At 45.9% G+C, this 18,214-nt stretch overlaps 1 protein-coding gene across 1 annotated transcript in view; it reads right to left on the bottom strand.

The window, feature by feature from the left end:
- bcan (brevican) overlaps positions 1-16,481 on the bottom strand; it is a 22,066-nt gene extending 5,585 nt beyond the window's left edge. Inside the window, exons 1-8 of the mRNA XM_061049393.1 lie at positions 16,370-16,481; positions 8,934-9,013; positions 7,851-8,243; positions 4,674-4,848; positions 4,382-4,509; positions 3,805-4,098; positions 923-3,355; positions 1-478 (exon numbers count right to left, since the gene is read on the bottom strand). The exon at positions 1-478 is cut by the window's left edge and continues 143 nt beyond it. Of these exons, the coding sequence (XP_060905376.1) occupies positions 1-478; positions 923-3,355; positions 3,805-4,098; positions 4,382-4,509; positions 4,674-4,848; positions 7,851-8,243; positions 8,934-9,013; positions 16,370-16,374 (3,986 nt within the window). The 5' untranslated portion in view covers positions 16,375-16,481. The remainder of the gene's footprint in view (positions 479-922; positions 3,356-3,804; positions 4,099-4,381; positions 4,510-4,673; positions 4,849-7,850; positions 8,244-8,933; positions 9,014-16,369) is intronic.
- Positions 16,482-18,214: the final 1,733 nt, after the last annotated feature.

Below are 18,214 nucleotides of genomic sequence, written 5' to 3'. Positions count from 1 at the left end.
AGCGCCAGAAGAGGGATCAGCTTGATTTTTACATCAGACTCAGGATCGTCACCGTCGACTCTCATTGAGCGCGTCAGGTATGGTTTCACATCTCCGCCCTCCTCGAATGATTCAGCTGATCCCTCGCCGCCATCTTGCTCTCTCTCCTCCTGTTCGGTCTCTGTGGTATTATGGGATGTACATAGGAGTATTTCTGGGTTTTCTCCTAAATCATCCTGGAAGTGCTCAAGACCATTGGCCCCAGACGAACAGTTACTGATGAAGGTTCTGGCTTCGACCTCCACAGGAGGCGGAGTTAGGGTGACAGACACAGAGGAAGTTAACAACGTTAGCCAATCAGAAGAGTGTGAGTCATACGTGACTGTGTGGAGCTCTGCTGGACGCATTTCTGCAGCGTGATCTGATCCTGGTTCCTCAACATCATCGACTGAGACGGACAGACGAGCTCCACCTGAGTGCTCCTGAGTGGGATCAGTGCCTGTCAAAATAAGAGCTCATCTGACATCTGCTCTCTTGTAACCAGATGGAAACAGAAGCAGGAAATCACAGAATGACATTGAGGGTCGTACATTCAAATGGAAAGGGAAAATCTTAACTTCATTCTCTGTGCATCAAATGTAGTTTCATCATGTGCAGCTAGCAGTCTCCACTTTTCATGCATCCAAAAATGTTGTGTTCTACTTTGAAAGGACAGTTTCTTTACCCTGACAGGCCCCTAGAATCACTGATGGGGTATTTTACAGAAACATGAGGGTTCCCTTTAGCGTCTTGTTTCTGTCTGTTTCCTCCGTGTGCACTACAACCAAACATGTGTATTTAAAACCAGTAATGAAGGTTTCTCTATGTCATGAGAGAACATAGTAACTGTGCTGGTATTGTTATCAATTTACCGCCCAACCCTTATTTTTCACTTTATACATACCTGAAATATTAAATGATTCAGACATGGTCGACTGGTCCAAACCCAACAAACTCTGAGTCCCAGAGTTTATTTTCTCTTCTTCTGGAGCAGGGCTTGCAGTCGCCTCTTCTGGTCGATGTTTCTCTGGTGTGCTGTGGTCAAAAGTTGGTGACATTGTTTTGAGGTGAACATCTGTCTCCTCAGGGTGCGCCGACATCTCCTTCACAGTACCTGCTCTGCCCTCTTCTTCAGTCCGTCCTGATACATCTAGAGAGCTCACCGTCTCTAAGTCGTGGTCCAGGTCGACTTCATGACTGTGGTCCTCTTGTAGAACAGGAAGGTCGCCCTCTTGAGGAACCACAGTGGAACTGTCGAGGTGTTCACTTGACTCAGCTCCAGATGTTAACTTCTCCAGACTTTCAGTCACAGAAACACGATGCTCTGACATCTTTCTATCCTCTGGAGTCGTTGGAGGTAAAGTGGAGTCTTCATCAGTTGGCGGTAAAGTGGAGTCTTCATCAGTTGGCGGTAAAGTGGAGTCTTCATCAGTTGGAGGTAAAGTGGAGTCTTCATCAGTTGGAGGTAAAGTGGAGTCTTCATCATTTGGCGGTAAAGTGGAGTCTTCATCAGTTGGTCCACCATCAGCATTTGGTGAAGCTGTTGGGATTTGGTGAGACTCTTCAGGAACTGTGCCTAGGTTGTCTTCAGGTGACGTCTGATTGGTCTCTGGGTTGTTTTCAGGTGACGTCTGATTGGTCTCTGGGTTGTCTTCAGGTGACGTCTGATCGGTCTCTGGGTTGTCTTCAGGTGACGTCTGATCGGTCTCTGGGTTGTCATCGGGTGACGTCTGATCGGTCTCTGGGTTGTCTTCGGGTGACGTCTGATCGGTCTCTGGGTTGTCTTCGGGTGACGTCTGATCGGTCTCTGGGTTGTCATCGGGTGACGTCTGATCGGTCTTTGGGTTGTCTTCAGGTGACGTCTGATCGGTCTCTGGGTTGTCATCGGGTGACGTCTGATCGGTCTCTGGGTTGTCTTCGGGTGACGTCTGATCGGTCTCTAGGTTGTCTTCGGGTGACGTCTGATCGGTCTCTGGGTTGTCTTCGGGTGACGTCTGATCGGTCTCTGGGTTGTCATCGGGTGACGTCTGATCGGTCTCTGGGTTGTCTTCGGGTGACGTCTGATCGGTCTCTGGGTTGTCATCGGGTGACGTCTGATCGGTCTCTGGGTTGTCATCGGGTGACGTCTGATCGGTCTCTGGGTTGTCATCGGGTGACGTCTGATCGGTCTCTGGGTTGTCATCGGGTGACGTCTGATCGGTCTCTGGGTTGTCATCGGGTGACGTCTGATCGGTCTCTGGGTTGTCATCGGGTGACGTCTGATCGGTCTCTGGGTTGTCTTCGGGTGACGTCTGATCGGTCTCTGGGTTGTCATCGGGTGACGTCTGATCGGTCTCTGGGTTGTCTTCGGGTGACGTCTGATCGGTCTCTGGGTTGTCATCGGGTGACGTCTGATCGGTCTCTGGGTTGTCTTCGGGTGACGGCTGATCGGTCTCTGGGTTGTCATCGGGTGACGTCTGATTGGTCTCTGGGTTGTCTTCGGGTGACGGCTGATCGGTCTCTGGGTTGTCATCGGGTGACGTCTGATCGGTCTCTGGGTTGTCTTCGGGTGACGTCTGATTGGTCTCTGGGTTGTCATCGGGTGACGTCTGATTGGTCTCTGGGTTGTCATCGGGTGACGTCTGATTGGTCTCTGGGTTGTCTTCAGGTGATGTCTGATTGGTCTCTGGGTTGTCTCCAGGTGATGTCTGAGTGGTCTCTGGGTTGTCTTCAGGTGATGTCTGATTGGTCTCTGGGTTGTCATCAGGTGACAGCTGATTGGTCTCTGGGTTGTCTCCAGGTGATGTCTGATTGGTCACTGGGTTGTCTTCAGGTGATGTCTGATTGGTCTCTGGGTTGTCTTCAGGTGACGTCTGATTGGTCTCTGGGTTGTCATCAGGTGACAGCTGATTGGTCTCTGGGTTGTCTTCAGGTGATGTCTGATTGGTCTCTGGGTTGTCTTCAGGTGACGTCTGATTGGTCTCTGGGTTGTCTTCAGGTGATGTCTGATTGGTCTCTGGGTTGTCTTCAGGTGATTGCTCATTGGTCTCAATGATACCAAAGGTGTCCTTCAGGTATTGTCGATGCTCAGGTGTAGGAGTGACAAAGTGATGAAGGTCAATGGTCAGCGTTGGTTTGTTGTCATAACCAAACAGAATGGGCGAAGCATCATGAGGGCCCTGCTTTAATGGACTGACTGTCTGGGCACGTTGGACCTCTTGGCCCCCCCTCACCATCCCATCACTCAGACTGAACTCCTCTCTGGCAGGATAAGTGAAGAAGATAACGTCCTGGCCTAGGTCCTCTGGCTCCGTGGTGAGACGTTCCTGAGGAGATTCTGTGTAAGCACCATGATCTCCTAAAACAAAGGACAGCAAGAGCGGGAAGTTGTTATTCACCCCTTAAGAATTTAAATGTAACGCAGCTGAGTCGTTAGTCCTCAGGTTGGTGTTTGTCTGCACAGAAAACTCATTTTCAAATTATAAAGAAGAAATATGACCTGTGATGTTTGACCTTTAGCCAGAGTGAGTCTAAAGACCCTTTAACACATCAACACCTCACATGTTACAGACTGTGAAGTGCTGACTTTGAGGACCGATATCAGCCTCATGTCATGTTCACACAGGTGCAGTTCTTCTCTCTGTTGATTACAAAGTTCTAGAAGATTTACTGAGTAAGAAGAGAGTCATCAAAAAGAACCGTTTTCTACCTCCCAACCCTGTTTACATGCAAAAGACCAAAGTATTGTCTGTGTGTGTGTGTGTGTGTGTGTGTGTGTGTGTGTGTCTCTGACAAACCCTTTCTTACCTCTGAAGCAGTACACATCATGGAGAGTGTGCTCTTCAGGGAAGCCCGTCTGGTTGCTGTAGCGATAGACCGTCCTGACGCCGGGTTCGCCTCCTCCACAGCGCTCTCTAGGGGTGACGATGGGGTAGCGCACGCTCCCATCTGCCAGCCAGCCCGGGTTGCAGAGGTTCAGTCCATCGTGCCAGGCTGCGTACAGCTGAGCTGTGGAGGCGAGCTCGGCCCCGTGGCTCAGACAGTACGCTTTGGCCTCCCAGAAGGTGAAATGCTGGGGGGCGGAGCCATGGAACACCTCACCTGTACAGAAAGGTATTAAAATCCTTTACTTTGCTGTGTCTTTTGTGATGAGCCTAATGCAGTGATCATAATCAGGTGTTTAGATGATTTTATACTATTTAACACGTTTTCACCCTTTGTTTACATTATTCAATTTTTTTTCACTTTTTCTCTGGTCGTCAACACTTTCTTGAATGATTGTTTTTGTTTCTACTAGACTTCTATTTCTTCTGCTGTGTTCTGTGTTTACAGAACAGGTTGAGCTTAAAGATGGATGACGTGTTGTAAAGTTTCAATGGTATACCATTAATATTCTCCACGTAGCAGTAGACGTCATACAGCTCATCGGGCTCTAACAGCCCATAATTCCTCACTCCTGGCAGGCCAGCCATGTCCCCAAAGCAGCCCTCTCTTGGCATCTGGATTGGATATCTGAGGACGGAAATAAAGGCCAGCACTGAAACACCGCGCATCCTAAAACAGTAGAACTGTTCAGATCAATGTTCTGAGAGGAAGAATCAGAACCATCCTCCCTCCCAACAGACGGAGCTCCCACTGGGCTGCGTCCTTACAGGCTGATGGAGGTCAGCACTCACCTCACCGAGTGGTCAGACAGCCAGCCAGCGTCACACTGCTCGTACCCGCTGTGGTAGGCGGCGAGGAGCTGCTCCGGAGTGGCGATGTCAGCCCTGATCTCCTGGCAGGCCTCTCTTGCCCGCTCAAAGGTGAAGGCATAGCGACTGGATGCGTCCCGATAATGAAACACAACACCTGAAAAAGCACAAAGAACCGCATAGTGGGTCCTGGCGTGTTCATTATGAAGATTCAACAGTTTACATCAAAACATTTAATCACACAGAAAGACCAAAAAGCAAAAACAAAAGCTGACGTCCTCCAACTTTCAAGTCCAAAACAAATGTCCTTCAATGGTCTAAATGTCATCAAAACAAAACCGTGAACAGGAAGAAAACGAGACATCCACAAACAAACACAGGGAAGGTCTACGTATGACCACGGGTGGGTAGACGAATGAACCCACAGCAAGGGGGAGGTACACTGAGGGTACGGCTTATCCTAGCGTCCGATAAGTCCCTCCCACCAGAGATGCAGACTGTAACGCCTGCTGTAACGTCTGCAGCAGGTAAACAGACTGTAACGCCTGCAGCAGGTAAACAGGCTGTAACGCCTGCAGCAGGTAAACAGGCTGTAACGTCTGCAGCAGGTAAACAGGCTGTAACACCTGCTGTAACATCTGCAGCAGGTAAACAGACTGTAACGTCTGCAGCAGGTAAACAGGCTGTAACGTCTGCAGCAAGTAAACAGACTGTAACGTCTGCAGCAGGTAAACAGGCTGTAACGCCTGCAGCAGGTAAACAGACCCTTGGTTTGCAGCAGGTAAACAGACTGTAACGTTTGCAGCAGGTAAACAGGCTGTAACGTCTGCAGCAGGTAAACAGGCTGTAACGTCTGCAGCAGGTAAACAGACTGTAACGTCTGCAGCAGGTAAACAGACTGTAACGTCTGTAGCAGGTAAACAGACTGTAACGTCTGTAGCAGGTAAACAGACTGTAACGTCTGTAGCAGGTAAACAGACTGTAACGTCTGTAGCAGGTAAACAGACTGTAACGTCTGCAGCAGGTAAACAGACTGTAACGTCTGTAGCAGGTAAACAGACTGTAACGTCTGCAGCAGGTAAACAGACTGTAACGTCTGTAGCAGGTAAACAGACTGTAACGTCTGCAGCAGGTAAACAGACTGTAACGTCTGTAGCAGGTAAACAGACTGTAACGTCTGCAGTAGGTAAACAGACTGTAATGTCTGTAGCAGGTAAACAGACTAAGGTTTGCAGCAGGTAAACAGACTGTAACGTCTGCAGCAGGTAAACAGACTAAGGTTTGCAGCAGGTAAACAGACTGTAACGTCTGCAGCAGGTAAACAGACTGTAACGTCTGCAGCAGGTAAACAGACTGTAATGTCTGTAGCAGGTAAACAGACTAAGGTTTGCAGCAGGTAAACAGGCTGTAACGTCTGCAGCAGGTAAACAGACTGTAACGCCTGCTGCAGGTAAACAGGCTGTAATGTCTGCAGCAGGTAAACAGACTAAGGTTTGCAGCAGGTAAACAGACTGTAACGCCTGCTGCAGGTAAACAGGCTGTAACGCCTGCAGCAGGTAAAAAGGCTGTAACGTCTGCAGCAGGTAAACAGGCTGTAACGTCTGCAGCAGGTAAACAGACTGTAACGTCTGCAGCAGGTAAACAGGGTGTAACGTCTCCAGCAGGTAAACAGACTGTAACGTTTGCAGCAGGTAAACAGACTGTAACGTCTGCAGCAGGTAAACAGGCTGTAACGTCTGCAGCAGGTAAACAGGCTGTAACGTCTGCAGCAGGTAAACAGACTAAGGTTTGCAGCAGGTAAACAGGCTGTAACGTCTGCAGCAGGTAAACAGCCTGTAACGTCTGCAGCAGGTAAACAGCCTGTAACGTCTGCAGCAGGTAAACAGACTGTAACGTCTGCAGTAGGTAAACAGACTGTAATGTCTGTAGCAGGTAAACAGACTAAGGTTTGCAGCAGGTAAACAGACTGTAACGTCTGCAGCAGGTAAACAGACTAAGGTTTGCAGCAGGTAAACAGACTGTAACGTCTGCAGCAGGTAAACAGACTGTAACGTCTGCAGCAGGTAAACAGACTGTAATGTCTGTAGCAGGTAAACAGACTAAGGTTTGCAGCAGGTAAACAGGCTGTAACGTCTGCAGCAGGTAAACAGACTGTAACGCCTGCTGCAGGTAAACAGGCTGTAATGTCTGCAGCAGGTAAACAGACTAAGGTTTGCAGCAGGTAAACAGACTGTAACGCCTGCTGCAGGTAAACAGGCTGTAACGCCTGCAGCAGGTAAAAAGGCTGTAACGTCTGCAGCAGGTAAACAGGCTGTAACGTCTGCAGCAGGTAAACAGACTGTAACGTCTGCAGCAGGTAAACAGGGTGTAACGTCTCCAGCAGGTAAACAGACTGTAACGTTTGCAGCAGGTAAACAGACTGTAACGTCTGCAGCAGGTAAACAGGCTGTAACGTCTGCAGCAGGTAAACAGGCTGTAACGTCTGCAGCAGGTAAACAGACTAAGGTTTGCAGCAGGTAAACAGGCTGTAACGTCTGCAGCAGGTAAACAGCCTGTAACGTCTGCAGCAGGTAAACAGCCTGTAACGTCTGCAGCAGGTAAACAGGCTGTAACGTCTGCAGCAGGTAAACAGACTGTAACGTCTGCAGCAGGTAAACAGCCTGTAACGTCTGCAGCAGGTAAACAGCCTGTAACGTCTGCAGCAGGTAAACAGGCTGTAACGTCTGCAGCAGGTAAACAGACTAAGGTTTGCAGCAGGTAAACAGCCTGTAACGTCTGCAGCAGGTAAACAGCCTGTAACGTCTGCAGCAGGTAAACAGGCTGTAACGTCTGCAGCAGTTAAACAGACAAATAAACACTCTCTCTCTCCATGCTTTCTATCTCTATCCACTGTCCTATCTCTCCAATAAAGGCATAAAAGCCCAAAAATGTATCTTAAAAAAAAAGAAGTAATTTCACCTCACAGCAAACAGGAGTTTCTGGTCTACCTCTGTTTTTTGTGTTTCAGTCCTACTTTGGCTTGTTCAGTTCTAACACGATATCAAACAACTACTCCATAAAAATCTTCAAACAAGGGAAGAAATTCCAGCTTCAGGTTGGAGGTATTTGTAAAAAAAGATTTTCCTAGTTGTCTCTATGACAGCTGATTTTCTCTCACACCTTTGACCTTGACCTGGGCCACGTCGTCGGCATCCTCCAGGCCCTGCTGAACCTCGCAGCGGTAGAAGCCGCTGTCGTTGTGCCTCAGGCTCTCCAGCCGCAGGGTGAGGTCGGCAGGGGAGGATGCGTAGTTGAGCAGTGAGGCTCGCTCTTTGTAGGCCTCATTGACCCTCACTCTGTCGCCGCGGGCAACCAGGATCTCCGTCTCTCTGCCATGAGTCAGGACACTCCATTTGACGCGAGGCAGAGTCAGCACGTGGTGGCGTCCGTTGGTAGAGGGTGAAGGCGGCGGGTGAGCCAGAGACACCAGGCAGGGTAACGTCAGAGAGCTCCCCAGCACAGCGAGCACTGGAGGGGTGGCTGGGATGGTCACCTGGAGGAGCTTTGAAACATCTGCATGCATATAATTAAAGATAATATATCTAGAATTAATAAACACCTTTCATAATGTCTTTGTGATTCTCAATGTTGAAGAGGTAGCGTCTGAATGCTAACATTAACTTTGTTCTGACGGTCACAGGCTATATATATGTTCTTTAACCCGGAATATCTCCAGTTTTTCAGCATAACTTCTGAGCTTCACACTCTGAGCATAACGTCACGGCAACATGGCCGCTAAGGGAATACAGTCTATGGGAGCCAAAGTTTGACCGCTAAGCGTTGGCCCCTAACAACAACAGGATACAGGTGATTCATTTTGGGTTAACGTGCTTGTTGTTCATGTTCAGGGCTTAATAATGTTTGTGTGGCTCTTTAAGTTGGTTAGCAAAAAGTAGCTTTGTCAAGCGGTGCAGTTTCTACTGGTCACCAGCAGAGGTCAGTAATTTGGAACTAAAACTTGTTTGCTTGTGAACGACTTTGATTGCAGTTTGATCTATCTGCTGTTTGGTATCATTCCTCCTGTGTTCACACAGGTAAAGGTAAAGACCTTATATCCCATCACCTTCATTTGCAGAGTGTGTGTCAGCAAAAAAAGAAGCAACAGGACATGATTAAAGAGCACCAGACCCTGAAAGGACACAGGTCAAGTATGATGTTGTGGAGTGGTTAAGGTGACAGGAACGCAGAGGGAGGGGCTCGTACCTGACGGATGGTTGGGGCTGGAGGTCGACGGCAGGATGCACAGACAGATGGTGCACAGCAGCAGCAGCAGGTGAGACAGTCTGTGAGAAACAGGAGAGGACGAGGAGGAGACATGTTTGACCCCGAGAGGATGAGAAACTCTGGATCACAGAGTTTGTTTTTAAAACATACATTTATCCCATCAGTCATACAACACAACACAAGCAAGGATCTAGAAAAAAGGAAACAATGTCAGTAAGAGCAAACGATCAGCTTTGAGTCTGATTGGACACACAGGTGCTGACAGGAAGTGACCAGAGGCAAAGCACTACACTGACGACAGTTCTTGAGAGCTCTAATCAGTATAGAAACCATCTTAAAAGTTGCTGTTATCAAACAAAAACAATCGTCACAACCATCATCATCTTCAATAATATGGAGACCATCATCATTAAGTTAGTAGGTATTCATGAAAGAGCTGGGTCTTTAGCTTTTTCTTAAAGGTGCAGAGGGACTCTGCAGATCGAATGGAGTTTGGAAGTTCATTCCACCACCGGGGGACAGAGGAGAAGAGTCTAGTCAGCGTCTTAGGACCCTGTTGTGAAGGTTGGATCAGACGCCTTACATTGGCAGAGCATAGTGGGCGGGAGGGAGTGTAGACCTGGATCAGAGAGTTTAGGTAAGGATGAGCCGTTTCCAGTCGTGCCAGTGCACAAGAAGAAATATGGAAGCGCCTCTTCTATTCTTGTTCCACTAATAAAAGACCAAGGGCTGACAACGCCAGCGCCATTTTCAACTCTTTATTAGACATTATTCTCCATTAGAAGTTCCCTCTTCTGGTTTCCCCTATTTGGAATGACGATTACAGACTACCGCCCCCTGCTGGTATGGAGAGTTATTGCCTCTCAAGCATCCTCAGAGCGTACGTGGTGGTTGGCCGTCGGCTGTAATCTTTGCGGTGTGTTTAAGTGCAACTTTTTGGCCAAGACAAAAGGCGTCGCCACATGTTCTTTACCGTCTGTCTTAATGCCCTCTGGGAGATGCTTCAGGACTAAAGACCCGCACCTCCAGATTCTTCAACAGTTTCTACCGAACTGCCATTAAGGAACTGAAATCTGTCAAGGGCTAGAACTGTGATCAAGATAGACCAAGTGCGAACTGACTTGAATGACGATTTATTTATTGTTTCTGTGTTAATGTTGGTTGTTTTTAACCTGTTCTCTTATTTTAACCTCCTAACACTGAGGGATGATTCACTGAAAATCGTTGCAATGACAATAAGGTATTTGATTCTATACTATTTTATTCTGTATAAAGCCACCTCCTGTAAATGTCTTTTTAAGGCGTGGTTCAGCCCCAGCAACCTTCTCTGTGCCTCCCTCAGAGGAGTACATCAGAAAGGTACAGCATGCATGCACTTGCAGCTGTGCAGGATGCAGATCATTTTGGGCTGGTGATGTCCACACTCATCCAGGCTTGTTGCAGGTATGGCTGGCACACGCGCCCCCCCCCCCCCAGCTCCTACCCTCCAGGTAGTCAAGGACGTTGGACACCAACCATTTGTCTTTCACACGTCCCACTGTGAAAGTTAGTGTGAAAGATAAATTGTCTTGAAATTCTCAGTGTTTTTGTGAAAACAGCAAAGGAATAATGTTAGAAGTAAAAAAAGCTGTATGTTTGTCCAGAATATAGCGCTCCATAACAGTCAGAAATAAAGGAGACTGTGAAACTTTCAGCCTCCTGTCACACTGCTCCCTGTTTCTCCTGCATCGCATGGACACGTTTATCTCCTCCTGACAGCCTCCTACCAATCTCCTCTTTTCAAACTTTACAGCTATCTGACCGACACACACACCAAACACACACACACAGCAGAGAGAGAGAGAGAGACAGAGAGAGAGAGCAGTTTCTCTGTGGGGAGGCCGAGCGAGCAGAGGATGCAGCCCAGGCAACACAAGAAGTGTAAAGACAAGCATCACAAGAGGCTGAATAGTCGATGACTTCACCTTGAGGGAAAAAAACGACAAGGCCAAGAGAGAGAGGGGGAGGGAGGATATTTGACCGCCTTGTTTGCCAGGAAAGGTCATTTGAGGCTGGTAGGAGGAGGGGGAGGAGGGGGAGGAGGGGAACAGGATAGGACGGAGTGAACTAGATTCTTAAAGGACTGCAGCAGCTTTGTGAGAGTTTGGCCCTTCTGTTGGGTTAGCCGGTGTGTAATGAGAGGACTGATGCTGCTCACAGAACACAACCAAACTAAATCAATTCAATTATTCCATGTTAGTCTTTATGTTATTGTAGCATAATGTACCTTAACGATTAGGGTTGGTCTCGCCTGTAAGTCTCACCTGTATACAAATCTCTCCTGTATAAGTCTCAGTCTGTGTTTGGGGGTCTCTCAGAGGTCAAAAAGGTCTAAAGTGTGTTCCTGTGTGATGATTTCCATCCTGTTCATCATCGCTCAGTTAGTCTGCAGCTGTGTAGCTCTTTTAATACCATCTGTATCCACCAGGTGGAGTTTGTAATCCTGCTAGCTACCTGTACGCTAGCCTCTCATAACGCTAACATTGATAGTTGTGTACAGACCCACAGCTGCCGAGTCTCTCTGCACACCTCCTCTGCTGACATGTTGTCTTTAACTGATGAGTCTTTCAATCAAACCAGAAACTCCACAAGCTTTATTTACTGAACAGTAAATGCACCGTTATGACCTCATGGCGATGCCAGCCAGGGTTGTGATGTATCCCAGCACATTTTGAGCAGTGAAGCCGCTGCTTGTAAAACACGATGAATGAGGGTGAAGAGACTATAGCCTCTTTTCTTGCTGGGGCCACACCAATGCTCCAGCAAGTACTAACTTTAATGGAAACAGAGTAATTATAGTTGTGTCTGTGATGCACTGATAACAGAAGTGATTTAAGTCTTTAAACATTCATTGTTCCTGCATTTGTCTGCAGCTGAGCGATGTCAGTCTGGATTATGATTCTTCATATTAGATGCTACATCTCCCCCTTTACTGCACCCCTCAGCTTTCTCACCAAGAGAACCACCGCCACCATCTTTCTGCCCCCAAGCAGCTCCTCCATCACGCCAGGCCCACCCATCCCACATCGCGCCACCTTGAATGACTCACTCTGCCCATCTCCAGGGGCAACCTGAGCCCCCCTCCCCGACTGACACAATCTTACAGGAAGCAGGGAGCCGGGGAGGGCCGGAGCTCCGGAGACCTCAGAGAAAAGACGGGAGAGAGAAGAAAGAAAGTGGTGCAGCATGACTGAGAGCTGACGGAGAGGCCGAGTCATTTGGAACAAGTCGGCGTCCAGCGGCAGCTGAGTCTGATCAGCTGTTAACTGCTGAGTCTGTGAGCCGACAAATCTGTACGCTAAAGAGAGCGGGCATGAGCTACAGCAGCTTTTCAGACTGTGTATGTATGCGTGTATGTGGACGTGTATGTGTGTGCATTCAACAGGCTGATTGGTTGAGTTTCTGTTGGTTTTGAGGGCTGAGCCTCAGACAGGCAAACACAGATCAAGTGTGATTCATTGTTATTTTTCTGCAGACTTGTATATTAACAGTGTATAACTTGAATGACCTCTGACCCCCCTGACAATCACAGCAACAGTCACTGAGTAAACCACAGAACAGGTGTCTGATCAAACACTATTGATGGAAAAGACCATTTAGAGAACGTCAAAGGGAACATTAGAGGAGTGAAACGTCACATTTGATTATCAAACACTTTAAATAATCCTTATTTATTTAATGTCTCAGAGAAAGTTTGAATTCCTTTATGAAGAGGGTTATCAACATACCAGCCTTTTAAACTCTGACTAAACAACAAACAGAAGTTTGGTTAAAATATGACAGAAGAATGGTTTCAAAGTGCTCTGTTGACTAAAATCACAGAGGTTGTAACATTTTAACACGCCAGATTTCAAAACAACTATTGAAAAGCTGATTTTATGAATTCAATGTACACCAATTGAAGAACCACCATTTAAATCATCTTGTGTGAATCTGACTGTTAATAGCAGTCAGACAGACAGTCATGCTGCAGCTTAGGTGAACAGAAAGGTGAAAGGTGAACAGAAAGGTGAAAGGTGAATAGAAAGGTGAACAGAAAGGTGAAAGGTGAACAGAAAGGTGAAAGGTGAACAGAAAGGTGAAAGGTGAACAGAAAGGTGAACAGGAAGGTGAACAGAAAGGTGAAAGGTGAACACAGGTGAAAGGTAAACAGAAAGGTGAAAGGTGAACAGAAAGGTGAAAAGTGAACAGAAAGGTTAAAGGTGAACAGAAAGGTGAAAGGTAAACAGAAAGATGAAAGGTGAACAGAAATGTGAAAGGTGAACAGAAAGGTGAAAGGTTAACAGAAAGGTGAAGGGAAAGATGAAAGGTGAACAGAAAGGTGAACAGAAAGGTGAACAGAAAGGTGAAAGGTGAACAGAAAGGTGAAGAGAAAGGTGAAAGGTGAAGAAAAAGGTGAAAGGTGAACAGAAAGGTGAAAGGTGAACAGAAAGATGAAAGGTGAAGAGAAAGGTGGAAGGTGAACAGAAAGGTGAACAGAAAGGTGAACAGAAAGGTGAAAGGTGAAGAAAAAGGTGAAAGGTGAACAGAAAGGTGAAAGGTGAACAGAAAGATGAAAGGTGAACAGAAAGGTGGAAGGTGAACAGAAAGGTGAACAGAAAGGTGAAAGGTGAACAGAAAGGTGAACAGAAAGGTGAAAGGTGAACAGAAAGGTGAAAGGTGAACAGAAAGGTGAACAGAAAGGTGAACAAAAAGGTGAACAGAAAGGTGAACAGAAAGGTGAAAGGTGAACAGAAAGGTGAACAGAAAAGTGAAAGGTGAACAGAAAGGTGAACAGAAAGGTGAACAAAAGGTGAGGTGAAAGGTGAACAGAAAGGTGAACAGAAAGGTGAAAGGTGAACAGAAAGGTGAACAGAAAGGTGAAAAGTGAACAGAAAGGTGAAAGGTGAACAGAAAGGTGAAAGACGAAAGGTCAACAGAAAGGTGAAAGGTGAACAGAAAGGTGAAAGACAAAAGGTCAACAGAAAGGTGAAAGGTGAACAGAAAGGTGAAAGACGAAAGGTGAAAGGTTAACAGAAAGGTGAACAGAAAGGTGAAAGGTGAACAGAAAGGTGAAAAGTGAACAGAAAGGTGAAAGGTGAACAGAAAGGTTAAAGGTGAACAGAAATGTGAAAGGTGAACAGAAAGGTGAAAGGTTAACAGAAAGGTGAAGAGAAAGATGAAAGGTGAAGAGAAAGGTGAACAGAAAGGTGAACAGAAAGGTGAAAGGTGAACAGAAAGGTGCAGAGAAAGGTGAAAGGTGAAGAGAAAGGTGAAAGGTGAAGAGAAAGGTGAAAGGTGAACAGAAAGATGAAAGGTGAACAGAAAGGTGAAAGGTGAACAGAAAGATGAAAGGTGAACAGAAAGGTGAAAGGTGAACAGAAAGGTGAACAGAAAGGTGAACAGAAAGGTGAAGAGAAAGGTGAAAGGTGAAGAGAAATGTGAAAGGTGAACAGAAAGGTGAAAGGTGAACAGAAAGGTGAACAGAAAGGTGAAAGGTGAACAGAAAGGTGAACAGAAAGGTGAAAGGTGAACAGAAAGTTGAAAGGTGAACAGAAAGATGAAAGGTGAACAGAAAGTTGAAAGGTGAACAGAAAGATGAAAGGTGAACAGAAAGGTGAAAGGTGAACAGAAAGTTGAAAGGTGAACAGAAAGGTGAAAGGTGAACAGAAAGGTGAACAGAAAGGTGAAAGGTGAATAGAAAGGTGAACAGAAAGGTGAAAGGTGAACAGAAAGGTGAAAGGTGAACAGAAAGTTGAACAGAAAGGTGAACAAAAAGGTGAACAGAAAGGTGAACAGAAAGGTGAACAGAAAGATGAAAGGTGAACAGAAAGGTGAACAAAAGGATGAAAGGTGAAAGGTGAACAGAAAGCTGAAAGGTGAACAGAAAGGTGAAAGGTGAACAGAACGGTGAAAGGTGAACAGAAAGGTGAAATGTGAACAGAAAGGTGAACAGAAAGGTGAAAGGTGAACAAAAGGTGAGGTGAAAGGTGAACAGAAAGGTGAAAGACGAAAGGTGAACAGAAAGGAGAAAGGTGGAAGGTGAACAAAAGGTGAGGTGAAAGGTGAACAGAAAGGTGAAAGACGAAAGGTGAACAGAAAGGTGAAAGGTGAACAGAAAGGTGAAAGACGAAAGGTGAACAGAAAGGTGAAAGGTGAACAAAAAGGTGAACAGAAAGGTGAACAGAAAGGTGAAAGGTGAACAGAAAGGTAAGGTGAACGGTGAACAGAAAGGTGAAAGGTGAACAGAAAGGTAAGGTGAACAGTGAACAGAAAGGTGAAAGGTGAACAGAAAGGTGAAAGGTGAACAGAAAGGTGAACAGAAAGATAAAAGGTGAACAGAAATGTGAAAGGTGAACAGAAAGTTGAAAGGTGAACAGAAAGTTGAAAGGTGAACAGAAAGATGAAAGGTGAACAGAAAGGTGAAAGGTGAACAGAAAGTTGAAAGGTGAACAGAAAGGTGAACAGAAAGATGAAAGGTGAACAGAAAGGTGAAAGGTGAATAGAAAGGTGAACAGAAAGGTGAAAGGTGAACAGAAAGGTGAAAGGTGAACAGAAAGTTGAACAGAAAGGTGAACAAAAAGGTGAACAGAAAGGTGAACAGAAAGATGAAAGGTGAACAGAAAGGTGAAAGGTGAACAAAAGGATGAAAGGTGAAAGGTGAACAGAAAGCTGAAAGGTGAAAGGTGAACAGAACGGTGAAAGGTGAACAGAAAGGTGAACAGAAAGGTGAAAGGTGAACAAAAGGTGAGGTGAAAGGTGAACAGAAAGGTGAAAGGTGAACAGAAAGGTGAAAGACGAAAGGTGAACAGAAAGGAGAAAGGTGAAAGGTGAACAAAAGGTGAGGTGAAAAGTGAACAGAAAGGTGAAAGGTGAACAGAAAGGTGAAAGATGAAAGGTGAACAGAAAGGTGAAAGGTGAACAGAAAGGTGAAAGACGAAAGGTGAACAGAAAGGTGAAAGGTGAACAAAAAGGTGAACAGAAAGGTGAACAGAAAGGTGAAAGGTGAACAGAAAGGTGAACGGTGAACAGAAAGGTGAAAGGTGAACAGAAAGGTGAACAGAAAGATAAAAGGTGAACAGAAATGTGAAAGGTGAACAGAAAGGTGAAAGGTGAACAGAAAGGTGAACAGAAAGGTGAAAGGTGAGCAGAAAGGTGAAGAGAAAGGTGAAAGGTGAACAGAAATGTGAAAGGTGAACAGGAAGGCGAACATAAAGGTGAACAGAAAGGTGAAAGGTGAACAGAAAGGTGAACAGAAAGATGAAAGGTGAACAGAAAGGTGAAAGGTGAACAGAAAGGTGAACAGAAAGGTGAAATGTGAACAGAAAGGTGAAATGTGACCAGAAAGGTGAACAGAAAGGTGAAAGGTGAACAGGGCAGTAAAGAATCACACTTACTTCATGGTGATTGGCTCGTGTACTCTTCAGCCTCCACGGTCGTCAGCTCTCTCTGCCCTAAAGTCGTTCAGCAGCTTCCGACACTGAGCCGCACAGATACACAAAGGCTCTGAGAGAGAGACTGGTGATCAGGGCAGTGTTAAAGGACCTCCTTCTCCTGCTCCTCCTCCTGCCTGGAGGAATCATAATCCCTGCTGAAGTGGATGGACACACTGAGAAAAGTTCAGATGCTTATCAATAGTTTAAAGGTTTGCTGAGGAGCCCAGATGAAAATACTCTATCATAAGATAGCTAATGCTTTACACTGGAACTGCTATGATAAACGCCAATATTACTATCATAAATACAGTGTTTCCCCTACCATCATATTAGGGGGGCAGCCCGCCCCCCCCCCCCATTGGCACACCCTGCCCCCCTTGAAGGTCAAGTTAATTAAAAATGAACTTAATAAAAAAAATATTTTTTGGGGGCTTTTTGTGCCTTTATTGTAGAGATAGGATAGTGGATAGAGTCGGAAATCAGGGAAAGAAGTTATTTAACGATACCTTTCCGATAGAACAGGACAGCTGTCATTAAAAGTAACTCATGAACACTAAGATTATTTCACATCTCTCTCTCTCTCTCTCTCTCTCTCTCTCTCTCTCTCTCGAGAGAGAGAGAGAGAGAGAGAGAGAGAGGGTGAGCGACTGTCTGTACATGCATCAAAACTGAAGCTTCTCCCGGCTCCGTTATAAAATTTTTAATGTACAGCTGCTTGCTGCCGATTGTGTGCTGAACATTTTATATAAATACAACCCAATAGATACAAGACAGATAAGATAGGAGTACGACAAAAATAAAAAATGTCGTTTTATGCTGAACAGGTTTTTTTTTAATATTGTGGAGATTGTGGAGGCAGGGTTTTTTGCCTGGGAACTTCTTCTTCCCACGTGGGTGTTGATTGATGGAGACACCTAGAGGGGGTTAGTTGTTGATGTTGTGCTTTGCCTCTGTGCATTGCCTGTAAGCATCTGTCCTGAAGTGGCTCAGTAATTATGAAGACAGCAGCATGTCAACATAAATGGTATAGAGTCTGAGAGATCTATGATACAGTGTGGGGTCCCACAAGGGTCCATTTTAGGACCATTATTGTTTCTCATACGCATTAACGATCTTGCAACAGTATCAAACACAATATGTCCAATATTATTTGCAGATGATACAAATTTGTCAGTACTTATGAAAGAAGTAAACAATGGCCTTCTTTCTACAATTCACTTAGCAGATGCTTTTATCCAAAGTGACATACATCAGAGAGTAAGTACAACACTAATCCAATCGTACACTGCCACCAAAGCAGCAGGAGCAATGCGGGGTTAAGTGTCTTGCCCAAGGACACATCGGACATGTTGTTCAGCTGGGGATTGAACCCTTGACCTTCCGGTTGAGAGGCAAGGACTCTACCAACTGTGCCACAGCCGCCCGCTTCCTTATTTAAAATGGTTTCAAACAAATAAATTGGCATTAAATGTAAAAAAGATCTAACTTCATGATATTTCCTGGAAAAATGAATTATAACTCTGAATTTGTGAAACTGTATATAAATGATGAAGAAATTACTAAGGCCCTGTTCACACTTGACTTCTTTTTTCAACTGCCAGCACATTTTTTACATATGGAAAAAGGAAAAAGGATGACGCCTTTTTCAGTTGAATTATTTCAACTTTTCAGAAAAGCGCTGGGCGACGTCAAGCACCTTTCTGACAGACCTACGTCCCTAGTTACCGGTGCCCAGAGCCCTTGCGAGAGGCACTGCCGGTGCCCAAAAACATGTCATGCACCCATTGGGGCATTGGTTGTTCAGGA

The sequence above is a fragment of the Labrus mixtus genome, chromosome 11 (assembly GCF_963584025.1).
Source record: "Labrus mixtus chromosome 11, fLabMix1.1, whole genome shotgun sequence".
Taxonomy (NCBI): domain Eukaryota; kingdom Metazoa; phylum Chordata; class Actinopteri; order Labriformes; family Labridae; genus Labrus; species Labrus mixtus.
Note: the sequence above shows the minus strand (reverse complement) of the source record. Positions and strands in the feature narration are given on the sequence as shown.